The following is a 15455-nucleotide window of genomic DNA, read 5'->3' as shown; positions in this document are numbered from 1 at the left end:
GCCCCCTGACCCCATTTTTTAATCATATCCACTCCCCTGGCTCACAATTTGGGTGGAAGCCACCAGGATGCCAGGCCCAGGTATGCTGGGGCCACTAAGGAAATGGACCAAGGTGGCCCTGCAGGAGAGGGTCAGGGTAGAGGTGGGAGGGGCAGGCACAACCAAGGCCATGAGACTCCCCCAGACACCCAAAATAAGTTTGAGTCCACAGAGGTATGGCTCTTCTCCTTGGCAGCATTGAGCACTTTCAGAATTTTTGTTGTGATCTTTCTGCCCTGCAGCAAGGCACTGTCATGCTCTCTGAGTGCTTAGTGTCTAGCACAAGGCATGACTAAAGGTAGATGTCCAGGAAATAGGAGGTCCAGCTAACCCCCATAAAGCTGTTAGGTCTGACTCAGGCACCTCCTTGAGAAGTCTTTCTTCCCTGACACACACTTTCGTTGTCTCCGTGCCCCTCACCATGAGTTGTCCCGACAGCCATGGTGCTCTCTGTATTGTGAGTTGAAGAACATTTGTCGAATGAATGGAAGTTTGCAGGCTGACTCTCCTGGGAGCAATTGCCAGATCCAGCTTCTCTCTGCCTGGAATTCTCTTTTCTCTTCATTCATCTGCTCAGTTTATTTCAACATTAAGGGATTATTAGATGTTACATACCCTCACTTACGGAGCTCAAGGGTCACCTCCTCCAGAAATTCTGACCTTCCCCTTCAGGTGATCCTCCTCTCCATGGCCACTGCACCAAGGTGGACCTCTCAGCCCCTAGACCAAGATGGTCCCTGGGCCACAGGAACCAGATGTGATTCATTTCACTGTGGCCATCACCTGACAGTGCTGGGCACCAGACGGGCCCAGGAGACACCTGTAGAAGACATCATCTCTAAGATAAGAGATCTACCTCTGAAGTGGACAGATCCTGGTTGGGATCCCAGCTCTGCCACTTGAGAACTTAGGCAAGTTCCTTTCTATGAGTTTGTTGGTCAGTAAAACAGCTGGCTGAGAAATCCAGGAATGAGGTTCTGAACTACCTGTGGCTGAGTTTCCAGAGGAGTCATTATGCCCTCAATGCTAGGAGAGGGGTAGGGCAGAACAGGCCTTTTAATAGCTGATATTTAGTAGTCCAGGTACCTTGGCTTGGTGGGGGGAAGAGGGAAGGTTACAGTGCGGTTCATCCTTCTCTAACCCAGTCTAATGTCTTCCAACCCCAAGTTACCTAGAAAACAGAGCCTAGAACAAGAACTAAGTACCGATGTTTTATTTGGGTGATGCAAATACAGGACATTGAGAGTGAGAAAAGGAACTCAACGCAAGAGAATGGGAGGTAATGCCAGGTGATAGCAGGTTGAGTCTGCTTCATGACAAGACTGGAAGAGGCACAGAAGGTGTGTCCACTGGCTACTTGGGAGGTCTCCCCATTGGGAGAAATGGTGTCTTGTACCAGACCAGTTCAGGGAGGGGAGGGAAGAAGAGGGAATTTATCAGCCTGGATTTCTCCCATCTCCCATTAGTCAAATGTTACCCCAGGAGCACTAACTCTTCTACATTCCTGGGTTGCTAGTGGCTACTTGAGGTGCCAGATCCCATGTCTTGTGGGGGCATTCCATCCAAGTCTGGAAATGATGGGAGGAGACAAACTCTGGGCATGAGGCTGGTGAGTGCTGGACAGAATCTGCTTTTGTACATAGGATGTGTTCACAACAGTCCAATACTGTTTTTCTTTTACCAGAAGAGGGAATCTGGCATAATGATCAAAGATCTTTCCCAAAGTCACATGGCTAGTAAGTGGTAAATTCAGGATTTGAACATAGTCTGTCTCTGGAAACTGTCAAAGACCAAGATAAGGAACATAGATTTTATGTAGCAGGCAAAGGAGAGTCTCTAAAGGGTTTCAAGCTGGGAGTGACATAAGATAAAGAGCTTTTTATAAAGCTCCCAATCACTACTTTGCTCCATCTTGGTATGTGGCTGAACTTGGCACAAAAGTAGGTGGCCCCAGAGATGTGAGGACACCCAAGACAGTTTTTGAGGAGCCCCGACTAGGTCCAGAGCTATATGGGCTTCCACACTGTCTCATAATCTTTCTGTCTTCATCAAAACCTACACCTACCAAAGAGACTAGCTGGTCAGAGGCAGGCAAGATCTGGGCAGAGAAGCCAAAATGAGGGGAAGAGCAGATTGACCTAAAGACCAGGAGCAGGAGGACCAGCCATATGTCCACTGTCAGCCGGTGGGTCTGGGGATATTGTCACCCGCATATGAGTCCTTTGGTGTTGCCTGAGATGGTCGGATCTCATGAACTGTTGGCCGCACTGGTCACATTTATGTGGCCGGTATCTGGTGTGTATCCGAGTATGTCTTCTAAGTTCATCAGAATGGAAGAAGGACCAAGTACAGGCTTCCCACGTGCATTTATAGGGCCTTTCACCTGTGTGTTTGCATTGGTGACTCACGAGGTGGGAGCACTTAGTGTAAGCTTTTTCACAGTTCTCATAGTCGCAGCGGTAAGGCCTTGAAACTGGGGGTCTCCTCCTGGGATCCCTTTCCTGGGCCCCAGAGTACTGCTCTGCTCTCCATGGAGCAGGTAAGGGCTGCTTAGGTAGGAAGGGGTCTTCCTGGGAGACTGGCTGGCTCACAAAAGAGCCCTGGGAGTCCAAAGCCAGCAATAATGGTGATCCAGCTGGGGGCATCCCATAGTGGTGGGGGTTTCTAGGGGGCACCATCTGATCCACAGAGTGGAGCATTGCCAGGGCCTCAGTGGAAGGCATGGTTGGATCCAATAATGTTTTAGGTGTTAAAGGGCCTCCATTAGAAGTTACTGTTGGGAGACCAGAATAAGGCATTGTTCACATTCTGATGTGGGACATCATTGGGATTCCACTGGCAGGTGAGACTGGCGGCCCACTGGGGGACATCCTTAGATTCCCACCAAAGGTTGTGGCCACCCCTGGAATACTGGGCTCTCCTAAGGGCATCGCCTGGGGCCCCTTGAAAATCATCATTTCTGTCTGGGAAGAAGACATTCCCTCAGTGTAAATCATCTGGGAAGGAGTGAAAGTCACTTGGGGGCAGTAGCTCACACCGTGGTAAGGCAGCAACATACTGAAGTGTGACTCCATTTCACTGGTGTTCTGCCTGGGTGCCTCAGCAGAGACCAAGGAGGTCGTCTACATCTCTATGCACTGAGGGACGCATTGAATGCCTGATGGGCCATGGTTCCAAGAGGTGTGCACTCCACTGCTTCTCTGTGAACTGGTGCTGAGCCCCATGCCACTGGCTTAGGTCCTCGGCTCCCTGCTCCATCTTAAGCTGGGATCGGTTACCAATTTATTTATTTTTTATACAGCAGGTTCTTATTAGTTATCTATGTTATACATATTAATGTATATATGTCAATCCCAATCTCCCAATTCATCCCACCACCACCCCCCCACTTTCCCCCCTTGGGGTCCATACATTTGTTCTCTATATCTCTGTCTCTATTGCTGCCTTGCAAACCAGTTCATCTGCACCATTTTTCTAGATTCCACATATATGTGTTAATATACGATATTTGTTTTTCTCTTTCTGACTTACTTCACTCTGTATGACAGTCTCTAGGTCCATCCATGTCTCTACAAATGACCCAATTTCGTTCCTTTTTATGGCTGAGTAATATACCATTGTATATACATGTACCACATCTTCTTTATCCATTCGTCTGTCGATGGGCATTTAGGTTGCTTCCATGACCTGGCTATTGTAAATATGCTGCAGTGAACACTGGGGTACATGTGTCTTTTTGAATTATGGTTTTCCCTGTGTATATGCCCAGTAGAGGTATTGCTGGGTCATATGGTAATTCTATTTTTAGTTTTTTAAGGAACCTCCATGCTGTTCTCCATAGTGACTGTATAAATTTACATTCCCACCAACAGTGCAAGAGGGTTCCCTTTTCTCTACACCCTCTCCAGCAACTGTTCTTTGTAGATTTTCTGATGATGCCCATTCTAACTGGTGTGAGGTGATACCTCATTGTAGTTTTGATTTGCATTTCTCTAATAATTAGTGATGTTGAGCAGTTTTTCATGTGCCTCTTGGCCATCTGTATGTCTTCTTTGGAGAAATGTCTATTTAGGTCTTCTGCCCATTTTTTGATTGAGTTGTTTGTTTTTTTAATATTGAGCTGCATGAGCTGTTTATGTATTTTGGAGATTAAGCCTTTGTAGGTTGATTCATGTGCAGATATTTTCTCCCATTCTGAGGGTTGTCTTTTTGTCTTGTTTATAGTTTCCTTTGCTGTGCAAAAGCTTTTAAGCTTCATTAGGTCCCATGTGTTTATTTTTGGTTTTTTTTCCATTACTGTAGGAAGTGGGTCAAAAGAGATCTTGCTGTGATTTATGTCAAAAAGTGTTCTATCTATATTTTCCTCTAAGAGTTTTATCATGTCCAGTCTTACATTTAGGTCTTTAATCCATTCTGAGTTTATTTTTCTATATGGTGTTAGGGAGTTTTCTAATTTCATTCTTTTGCATGTAGCTGTCCAGTTTTCCCAGCATCACTTATTGAAGAGACTGTCTTTTCTCTATCATAAATGCTTGCTTCCTTTGTCATAGATTAGTTGACCATAGGTGCGTGGGTTAACTTCTGGCTTTCCATCTTGTTCCATTGATCTATATTTCTGTTTTTGTGCCACACCATATTGCCTTGATTATCGTAGCTTTGTAGTATAGTCTGAAGTCAGAGAGTCTGATTCCTCCAAATTCGCTTTTTGCCCTTAAGACTGCTTTGGCTATTCGGGGTCTTTTGTGTCTCCATACAAATTTTAATATTTTTTGTTCTAGTTCTGTAAAAAATGCCACTGGTAATTTGACAGGGATTGCATTGAATCTGTAGATTGCTTTGGGTAGTATAGTCATTTTCACAATATTGATTCTTCCAATCCAAGAACATGGTATATCTCTCCATCTGTTTGTATCATCTTTGATTTCTTTCATCAGTGTCTTATAGTTTTCTGAGTACAGGTGTTTTACCTCCTTAGGTAGGTTTATTCCTAGGTATTTTATTCTTTTTGTTGCAATGGTGAATGGGATTGTTTCCTTAATTTCTTTTTCTGATCTTGCTTTGTTAGTGTATGGGAATGCAAAAGATTTCTGTGCATTAATTTTGTATCCTGTTACTTTACCAAATTCATTGATTAGCTCTAGCAGTGTTCTGGTGTCATCTTTGGGATTCTCTATGTTTAGTATCATGTCATCTGCAAACATTGACAGTTTTACTTGCTCTTTTCCAATTCGTATTCCTTTTATTTCTTTTTCTTCTCTGATTGCCATGGCTAGGACTTCCAAAACTATGTTGAATCATAGCAGTGAGAGTGGACATCCTTGTCTTGTTCCTGATCTTAGAGGAAATGCTTTCAGTTTTTCACCATTGAGAATGATGTTTGCTGTGGATTTGTCATATATGGTCTTTATTATGTTGAGGTAGGTTCCTTCTGTGCCCACTTTCTGGAGAGTTTTTATCATAAATGGGTGTTGAATTTTGTCAAAAGCTTTCTCTGCATCTATTGAGATGATCATATGTTTTTCATTCTTCAGTTTGTTAATATGGTGTATCACATTGATTGATTTGCGTACGTTGAAGAATTCTTGCATCCCTGGGATAAATCCCACTTGATCATGGTATATGATCCTTTTAATGTGTTGTTGGATTCTGTTTGCTAGTATTTTGTTGAGGATTTTTGCATCTATATTCATCACTGATATTGGTCTGTAATTTTATTTTTTTGTGGTATCTTTTTCTGGTTTTGGTGTCAAGATGATGGTGGCCTTGTACAATGAGTTTGAGAGTGTTCCTGCCTCTGAAATTTTTTGGAAGAGTTTGAGAAGGATGGATGTTAGCTCTTCTCTAAATGTTTGATAGAATTCACCTGTGAAGCCCTGTGGTCCTGGACTTTTGTTTGTTGGAAGGTTTTTAATCACAGTTTCAATATCATTACTTGTGATTGGTCTTTTCATGTTTTCTATTTCTTCCTGGTTCAGTCTTGGAAGGTTATACCTTTCTAAGAATTTGTCCATTTCTTCCAGGTTGTTCATTTTATTGGCATAGGGTTGCTTGTAGTAGTCTCTTATGATGCTTTGTATTTCTTTGGTGTCCTTTTTCATTTCTAATTTTATTGATTTGAGTCCTCTCCCTCTTTTTCTTGATGAGTCTGACTAATAGTTTATCAATTTTGTTTATCTTCTCCAAGAACATTTAGGTGTAAAGTTAGACTGTTTATCTGAAATTTTTCTTGTTTCTTGAGGTAGGCTTGTATTGCTATAAACTTCCCTCTTAGAACTGGTTTTGCTGCATCCCATGGGTTTTGGATCGTCATGTTTTCATTGTCATTTGTCTCTAGGTATTTTTTGACTTCCTCTTTGATTTCTTCAGTGATCTCTTGGTTATTTAAGAACGTATTGTTTAGCCTCCATGTGTTTGTTTTTTCTACGTTTTTTTCCCCTGTAATTGATTTCTAATCTCATAACGTTGTGGTCGGAAAAGATGCTGGATATGATTTCAATTTTCTCAGATTTACCAAGGCTTGATTTGTGACCCAAGATGTGATCTATCCTGGAGAATGTTCAATGTGCACTTGAGAAGAAAGTGCAATCTGCTGTTTTCGGATGGAGTGCCCTATAAATATGAACTAAATCTATCTGGTCTATTGTGTCATTTAAAGCTTCTGTTTCCTTATTAATTTTCTGTCTGGATGATCTGTCCAGTGGTGTAAGTGAAGTGTTAAAGTCTCCCACTATTGTTTTGTTACTGTCAAGTTCCTCTTTTATAGCTGTTAGCATTTGCCTTATGTATTTAGGTGCTCCTATGTTGGGTGCATATATATTTATAATTGTTACATCTTCTTCTTGCATTGATCCCTTGATCATTATGTAGTGTCCTTCCTTGTCTCTTATAACCTTCTTTATTTTAAAGTCTATTTTATCTGATATGAGTATTGCTACTCCAGCTTTCTTTTGATTTCCATTTGCATGGAATATCTTTTTCCATCCCCTCACTTTCAGTCTGTTTGTGTCCCTAAGTCTGAAATGGGTCTCTTGTAGACAGCATATATAAGGGTCTTGTTTTTGTATCCATTCAGCCAGTCTGTGTGTTTTGTTTGGAGCATTTAATCCGTTCACATTTAAGGTAATTATCAATATGTATGTTCCTATTACCATTTTCTTAATTGTTTGGGTTTGTTTTTGTAGGTCCTATTCTTCTCTTGTGTTTCCCACTTAGAGAAGTTCCTTTAGCATTTGTTACAGAGCTGGTGTGCTGGTGCTGAATTCTTGTAACTTTTGCTTGTCTGTAAAGCTTTTGATTTCTCTGTCAAATCTGAATGAGATCCTTGCCCAGTAGAGTAATCTTGGTTGTAGTTTCTTCCTTTTCACCACTTTAAATATATCATACCACCCCCTTCTGGCTTGTAGAGTTTCTGCTGAGAAATCAGCTGTTAACCTTATGGGAGTTCCCTTGTATGTTATTTGTCATTTTCCCCGTTGCTTTTAATATTTTTTCTTTGTCTTTAATTTTTGTCAATTTAATTACCATGTGTCTTGGTGTGTTTCTCCTTGGGTTTATCCTGTAATGGACTCTCTGTGCTTCCTGGACTTGGGTGGCTATTTCCTTTCCCATGTTAGGGAAGTTTTCGACTATAATCTCTTCAAATATTTTCTTGGGTCCTTTCTCTCTCACCTCTCTTTCTGGGACCCCTATCATGCGAATGTTGTTGCATTTAATGTTGTTCCAGAGGTCTCTTAGGCTGGCTTCATTCCTTTTCATTCTTTTTTCTTTATTTTGTTCCACAGCAGTGAATTCCACCATTCTGTCTTCCAGGTCATGTATCCGTTCTTCTGCCTCAGTTATTCTGCTATTGATTCCTTGTAGTGTATTTTTCATTTCAGTTACTGTATTGTTTGTTCTGTAATTCTTCTAGGTGTTTGTTCTTTAATTCTTCTAGGTCTTTGTTAAACATTTCTTGCATCTTCTTGATCTTTGCCTCCATTCTTTTTCCGAGGTCCTGGATCACCTTCACTATCATTATTCTGAATTCTTTTTCTGGAAGGTTGCCTATCTCCACTTCATTTACTTGTTTTTCTGGGCTTTTATCTTGTTCCTTCATCTGGTACATAGCCCTCTGCCTTTTCATTTTGTCTATCTTTCTGTGAATGTGGTTTTTGTCCCACAGGCTGCAGGACTGTAGTTCTTCTTGCTTCTGCTGTCTGCCCTCTGGTGGATGAGGCTATCTAAGAGGCTTGTGCAGGCTTCCTGAATGGAGGGACTGGTGGTGGGTAGAGCTGTGTCTTGCTCTGGTGGGCAGAGCTCAGTAAAACTTTAATCCGCTTGTCTGCTCATGGGTGGGGCTGGGTTCTCTCCCTGTTGGTTGTTTGGCCTGAGGCCACCCAGCACTGGAGCCTACCCAGGCTCTTTGGTGGGGCTAATGGCGGACTCTGGGAGGGCTTACACCAAGGAGTACTTCCCAGAACTTCTGCTGCAACTGTCCTTGTCCCAGTGGTGAGCCACAGCCACCACCACCAACCTCTGCAAGAGACCCTCCAACACTAGCAGCTAAGTGTGGTTCAGTCTCCTACGGGATCACTGCTCTTTCCCCCTGGGTCCTGATGCACACACTACTTTGTGTGTGCCCTCCAAGAGTGGAGTCTCTGTTTACCCCAGTCCTGTCAAAGTCCTGCAATCAAATCCCACTAGCCTTCAAAGTCTGATTCTCTAAGAATTCCTCCTCTAGTTGCCGGACCCCCAGGTTGGGAAGCCTGACCTGGGGCTCAGCTCCTTCACTCCAGTGGGTGGAGTTCTGTGGTATAATTGTTCTCCAGTTTGTGAGTCACCCACCTAGTGGTTATGGGATTTGATTGTATTGTGATTGTGCCCCTCCTACCTTCTCATTGCAGCTTCTCCTTTGTCTTTGGATGTGGGGTATCTTTTTTGGTGAGTTCCAGTGTCTTCCTGTCGATGATCGTTCAGCAGTTAGTTGTGATTCCAGTGCTCTCAACAGAGGGAGTAAGCACATGTCCTTCTACTCCGCCATCTTGAACCAATCCCCAACTGCTTATTCTCTGTGATTAAATATGAGATGAGGTTACCAGCTCCCCCAGGCAAATGTGGCATGTGATGGGCAGAGTGAGTGACAATGTAACATTCTGCACGGTCTGAGCCATGGCAGCATTCAGAATCCCGCCAACACGGAAGTCCTGCTGACTGCGGCTCGGGGATGGCCTTCTGGCCACCAGGAGGCACAGGTGAGCTGCCAGCACCCACTGATTTCCTCGGGGACGGTGTTCTGGCGGCCCTGCCGAAGCTGGTGAGAAAGCTTCAGACTTGGCTTCCTCCAGCTGCAGCTTCTGATCTCAGGTAACCTCGGCCTGCAGCGGCTTGAGGCAGGATTTCGGTTTCCACCAGAGACTGAAGTCAAGCGGGGGCAGTGAACTCTGAATCTTAGCCACTAGACCAGTGGCCAGTGACAAGCCCCTGGCCTGTGTGGCTTTGCAGAAAATGAATTTCCGCAGAGAAACGGAAAGTAGTGAAACAAGCAAAGTGTTTATTCGGAGGAAAAAAGAGTACGTGTGGGTACACACACAGGCGGACTCAGAGACAGAGTTGCGCCTTCATGCTAGTTTGAATCTACCCATATGGGACATTCCTTCTGGGTTTCCCTTGGCCAATCATCTTGCTTTGCCTGGTTCTGAGTCCATATTTGGGTTATCTCAGGGCCCTCCCATGTGCGCATGGGCATCTTTTAGCCAAGATGGATTCTAGCGAAGAGGCCTATGGGTAGGTTGACACTGCTCCCTTTTTGACCTCCAAGGAGACTTTCTGTGCATGTATAGTCAGGAAGGTCTCCTTGACCTCTAGAATGAACAATATGTGGTCTCTTATCTGGGCAGAGCTTAGCCCCTCCTGCTCTTCCTCTTAGAGTATGTCTCCACAGGGGACAAACTCCAGCTGTTCAACCTGGGGCCCATCTATCTCCTGCCTCACTTCCACTTGTCACACGTGGGCACTGAACGTTGGCTCCCCTTCCCAGACATTTGTGCAGGAGCTGCTGCCGCGGCTGGGGAGGTAATTTACAGTTGAGAAATCCACACTGAGGTGTAAAAGGCCTTGCCCAGCGCCCCGAGGAGTTTCCTGCAAGCAGAACCCTGGGCAGCTGGTTCCTCACTTCCCCTCCACTGTGTGTCTGTGCCCTTCCCACATCAACTGTGGGGAATACGTGTTCCATCACCCAGCTAGGTTTGTGGTCCCATACAATTTACCACCCTCTTTGAGGCTCTCAGAATAGAGCATCAAGGAAAGTGCCAGCTGGGTGCCTGGGCAACTGGAATGAGCCTGGGGATGTCAGCTGGAGTTAGGAATCTGGATATTTCCTGGAAAGGAAGATGATCCTGAGGTTATTTACACCTTGGCTCATCTTAAGCCTGAATTTTTTTCAAGACCCTTTGATAATCGGCTTGACGGACTTCTTGAGACATTGAGAAATTTCCATAAAAGTGAAGCATTGAAGAGAAAGTAACGACCGGGGCACGAACCCGTGTCCCCTGCATCGGCAGGCGGACTGTCAACTACTGCGCCACCAGGGAAGCCCTGAAGTAGGAAATTTTTGCCGATGCTTTTAAATGGAACCATATATCTTCACTAAAGGTGGAACCTCTGAGTCCAACCACAACTATGCACCCCTACCTTTTTCAGCATCCCTGGCATGGAACTAGTTAGCCTTGTTAGAATCCTTCTCATGACAGAGAAGTCCCTCTACATTGTGAGGTATACATCATAAATGGCCTCATTATTTTAAAAGTTCTTCCTTGTATTGACCAGGCATCTGCCTCCCTCTAGGCTGTTTCAGAATGGAATAAATATTTCTTTATTATTAAACAAGAATATGGTTTCACCTGCATCCCTTTATACCAGGGTTTCTCAATCTCGGCATTATTTATATTTTGTGCCATGTATGTCTATGTTGTGGGTCTGTCCTATGCATTGGAGGATATTTAGTGGCATCCCTGGCCTCTGCCCACCAGATGCCAGTAGCAGTGGCCTCCAAGTTGTGACAACCAAAAATGCCTGCAGACATTGCCAAATGTCATCTGGGGAACAAACTTGCCCTAGTTAAGAATTACTGCTGTAATATAATGTTCTAGTTGCCTTTAGCCTGTTTCAGAATGAAGTAAATATTTTTTCTTTATCAAACAAGGATATAGTTGCTTAAAAACATTGCTTATAGAAAAATGTATGAGGTCACATCTAATTATGAACAGGAGTTTTTAATACTTCCTGAGCAGGGGAGGGAGTGGATATAAAGTAACAGACATTTGGACTGTCAAAATTACATTTTTCTCTAATTTTTGAATTTTTAAATGCAACATCAATGTAAAATAACAACAAAGGATACTGCAAGTAAAAAAAGTAGTAATAAATTGCTTAGAAATCATGGATGGAGGGTTGACAATCTCCTGCTTCATGCTACTGTAAAATAACTGAAGCAGAAAATTTTATCTTCTTCCTCAATTACTGTTTGGTATTGGGCCCATTTTGAGATATATAAGCCACCTTCTTTGACTTTAGTCGAAAGTAAATTGACCTATTTGCTCTCTGTCCCCTTTCTGTAACTTTATATGCTCTGCATTAGTTTTCCATTGCTGGTGCAACAATTTATCACAAATGTATTGGCTTAAAGCAACACACATTTATTGTCTGACAATTCTGTAGGTCAGAAGTCTAACATGGCCTCACTGGGCCAAGATTAATGTGTTTTTAGGGCTGTATTCCTTTCTGGAGGCTCCAGGGAGAATCTGTCTCCTTACCTTTTCCAGATTTTAGAGGTCTCCCATATTTCTTGGACCTTCCTGCATCTTCAAAGCCAGCGATGATGGGTTGAATTTTCACATTTCATCACCCTGACCTTCTTTTCTGCCAACCTCTCCCACTTTTAAGGACCCTTGTGATGACACTGGGCCCACCTGGATAATCCAAGATAATCTCCCTATTTTAAAGTCAACTATTTAGCAACCTTAATTCTACTTGCAACCTTAATTCCCCTTTGCCATGTAACCTAACATATTCAGAGGTTCTGGGGATTAGGATGTGGGCATTTTTTGCAGGGAGGAGAGTATCATTATTTTGAATGCCATACCCTCTCATTCTAGAAGTTAAACAGGAAGAATTTGACAGAGTACTGATACTTATGAAAGAGCATTTTCTTTCCTCTTTATCAGTGACAGAAGAGTTAAGACGCATGCATGCCCTAATCTCTGGCCAGAACTTCTTGGAGTTATTCATCAGCTCTTGACAGATATTCTGGACTTGAGAGTGGACATTTCACCGGTTTTGGGGTTTTTTGATGTGGACCATTTTTAAAGTCTTTATTGAGTTTGTTACAATATTGCTTCTGTTTTATGTTTTGTTTTGGTTTTGATTTTTGGCCCCAAGGCATGTGGGACCTTAGCTCCCCTACCAGGGATTGAACCCTCACCCCCTGCATCGGAAAGCTAAGTCTTAACCACTGGACCACCAGGGAAGTCCCCCACCTGTTGTTTTGGTTTGCCTTTTGTTTCAAAAAAGGAAGTAATGCCTGATGAGAATTTAACAGTGACAGACGGGTAAATAGGATTAGCACAGGTCATGGTGGTATATGGAGATCTCAGCTGAGATGTAAAAGAGCAAGTAGGAAATGGTGGTTTCAGCAGCAGACACAGAATCCACAGAAGAAAGGCAAAGATGATACCCACTTTCAAATGATTTTAAATAGAATGTGTTCTCTGAGCTCTCAATGAAAGATCTTGATCTACCAGGATGATATTTTATTTAGTGGTCCAGGAGCCAAAACTGAAGAAAATGATTTTCAGGCTTTACTATTTTTAAAATGGTTGATTTTTTTGCAATAAGCATTCTCATTTATTTAAAATATTGGAAAAGGGGCTTCCCTGGTGGCGCAGTGGTTGAGAGTCCGCCTGCCGATGCAGGGGACATGGGTTTGTGCCCCCGGTCTGGGAAGATCCCACATGCCGCGGAGCGGCTAGGCCCGTGAGCCATGGCCACTGAGCCTGCGCGTCCGGAAACTGTGCTCCTCAACGGGAGAGGCCACAACAGTGAGAGGTCCGCGTACCACAAGAAAAAAAAATAAAAATAAAAATAAAAAAAATAATTAAAAAATATAAATAAAATATTGGAAAAGAAAAGTAGAAAGAAGGATAAAAAATTACCTTTAGTTTCTAACTATACAAAGCTCTCTAAAGGAGATAAACTTGGTAAACACTTGTATTTCTTTTTATTTTGTTTCTCCTTGTTCTTGTTGTTCTCTTCTCCCCCAACCCCCTCGTTCTCCTCCTCCACCTCCCCTTCCTCACCCTCCTCCCCCTCATCCTGGTTCCTCTTTTCTTTTACGCAGCTGGGATCACAGATCATTATCTTAATTCTCTATATACCATTTTGCTTAATATTAAACCTAAACACTTTTCATGGTCATACAAACTCTTCTTAAATATCCTCTTTAAATGATTTCTTATCAGTAAAGCAATACATTTTATTGTAAACAATGTGAAGAATTATGGGGAAAAAAACACCCATAATTCCATCACCCTTATTACTTAATATTACTTAATAGGCTTTTCAGTATGAATTTTTACCTGGCAATTTTATATTCTTTTTTTAAATTAAAATTACATTGTAAACAGTTTCCTAAATCATAAAGAACTATTTTGTAAATATCATGTTAATACCTCGATATAATCCCATCGATGATATTCTCTTATTGTTTGACTTCTGTAGGGTTTTCATTTGGGTTGTATATGTGTGTTGGCTACTCTGGAGTTGGAATAAATGTTGTAGGGCATTACATTTTTAGGGTTTTACTTCCCCGTGTATAAGATTTGTGTGTGTGTGTGTGTGCTGATCTCAGAAATGTAGTAAAAAGTTCAAAGGATATGGACAGTTAAAGTCTTGCCAAATTGCCATCCAAAAATCAGGTACTTATTTATACCCCCACTAGAATTGCTAGCTTTGCTTTGGTAAATTTGGCAGTGTTAAAGAATAGACAAGACCTGTGTTCCCAGCTTTTTGTTTACTAGTTATTGCTAGTTACATCTTTCTCCAAGAAAAGATTGTATTGGCTAGTGGTGGTGGTAATGGATTTTCATACGTTATGATTATGAAGATTGCTGTGTCAAGGGTTTTAGTGTTGTCACCTTGGATTCTCTCTTCTAAATGTTCAAACTCAATATTAGACTTTTCAGGGTCCTAGTTCTTCAACATAAATACATTTCTAAGTTGTATCCCATGGTTGAGAAAAAGGCACTTTTCTGTAGAAAGAGAACTTGGAGAAATAAAAGACTTCTTATGAATTACTCCTCTGTGTTCAGATTCAAGAGCCTCATGGTCATCCTCCCAGAGTTCTTAATGACCATCAGAAGGTAAAAGAAGCCAGTGTCCCAGCAAACCAGTGACTTGCAGCCAATTATAGTAGTTCTTTTTTCAGAAGAGCAAGAAGCTCTGTTTTCCTTTTAGCAACATGGGAAATGTTTGGTCATATTTATCTGAAATGTGTAATTCTTCTGTAGAAGATGGGTGGCTGCTTATAATAAAATCACACTTTAAAAAAAAAAACCTTACTTAAGAAACAAAGCTCGAGAAATTAATCAGAAACCAGAGGAATGTCTTGTTAAGGACCCCCCTCCTCATGTACATAGAACTATGAGAAATTTTAAAAGACAAAGAGTACTGGACCTTTAGCAGAAGAAGCTTCATTCTATTGGGGGGAAAATGGAAAAGAACCCCTACATGGGGTTTTGTATGCTTATGGTGGAAGCCAGCCATACCTTCAGCACTTAGTACTCGGCACATGGTGCTTATAGGTGTTTGAATGGGTGGAAGGGTGAATGGATGGTCTGGTGGATAGGCTGTTGTGGTGATATACATTGCGGGAAAAGTCAGCACCATCAGAGAGGAACACACAGTCCTGTGGGCATTGTGGGGAAGGGTGGGGCTTCAGGCTCCAGAAACCAGCAAGGGCATCATGGTAAGACCCCCAACTAGATGAACTGGAGAATAAGATGAAAGGCAAATGCGGTGATGCATACATATAACACTTTTGAATGCATTGATGAAGAATTCACATATCTTTGTAAACCTAACAAACAAAGGCTATGTATACTGTTAGATACACCTGCCTGCTTAGCAAGAAGGCTCAGAGTTATAGTTATTTGCCTTAAAGTAGACAATTTTCAACCCTGATTCTTTCTGAGGGCGTGGCTTTGTCCCATCTCCTAGGTAAGACAGACCCCAGCCTGTGCCTGCTTGCCCTTTATGTAGTCCAGTGGTTCTCAACTGGGGGCAGTTCCCCCTCCCCAGAGGACACTTGGCAATGTCTGGAGATATTTTTGCTTGTCACAAGTTAGGGGAGAGGGCGCTGCTACTGGCATCTGGTGAGAAGAGGC

The 15455-nt window shown here is 42.6% G+C and overlaps 1 protein-coding gene across 1 annotated transcript in view; it reads right to left on the bottom strand.

Annotated features, from left to right (window-relative positions):
* The window catches only part of LOC307058955 (Krueppel-like factor 17), a gene marked incomplete at both ends in the record, with an annotated part of 6292 nt that extends 3197 nt beyond the window's left edge, over nt 1-3095 (bottom strand). The window contains 2 exons of the mRNA XM_079712650.1: nt 2247-2812; nt 2876-3095. Of these exons, the coding sequence (XP_079568776.1) occupies nt 2247-2812; nt 2876-3095 (786 nt within the window). The remainder of the gene's footprint in view (nt 1-2246; nt 2813-2875) is intronic.
* Between the last annotated feature and the right edge of the window lie 12360 nt (nt 3096-15455).

The sequence above is a fragment of the Hyperoodon ampullatus genome (assembly GCF_949752795.1).
Source record: "Hyperoodon ampullatus genome assembly, chromosome: 10".
Taxonomy (NCBI): domain Eukaryota; kingdom Metazoa; phylum Chordata; class Mammalia; order Artiodactyla; family Ziphiidae; genus Hyperoodon; species Hyperoodon ampullatus.
Note: the sequence above shows the minus strand (reverse complement) of the source record. Positions and strands in the feature narration are given on the sequence as shown.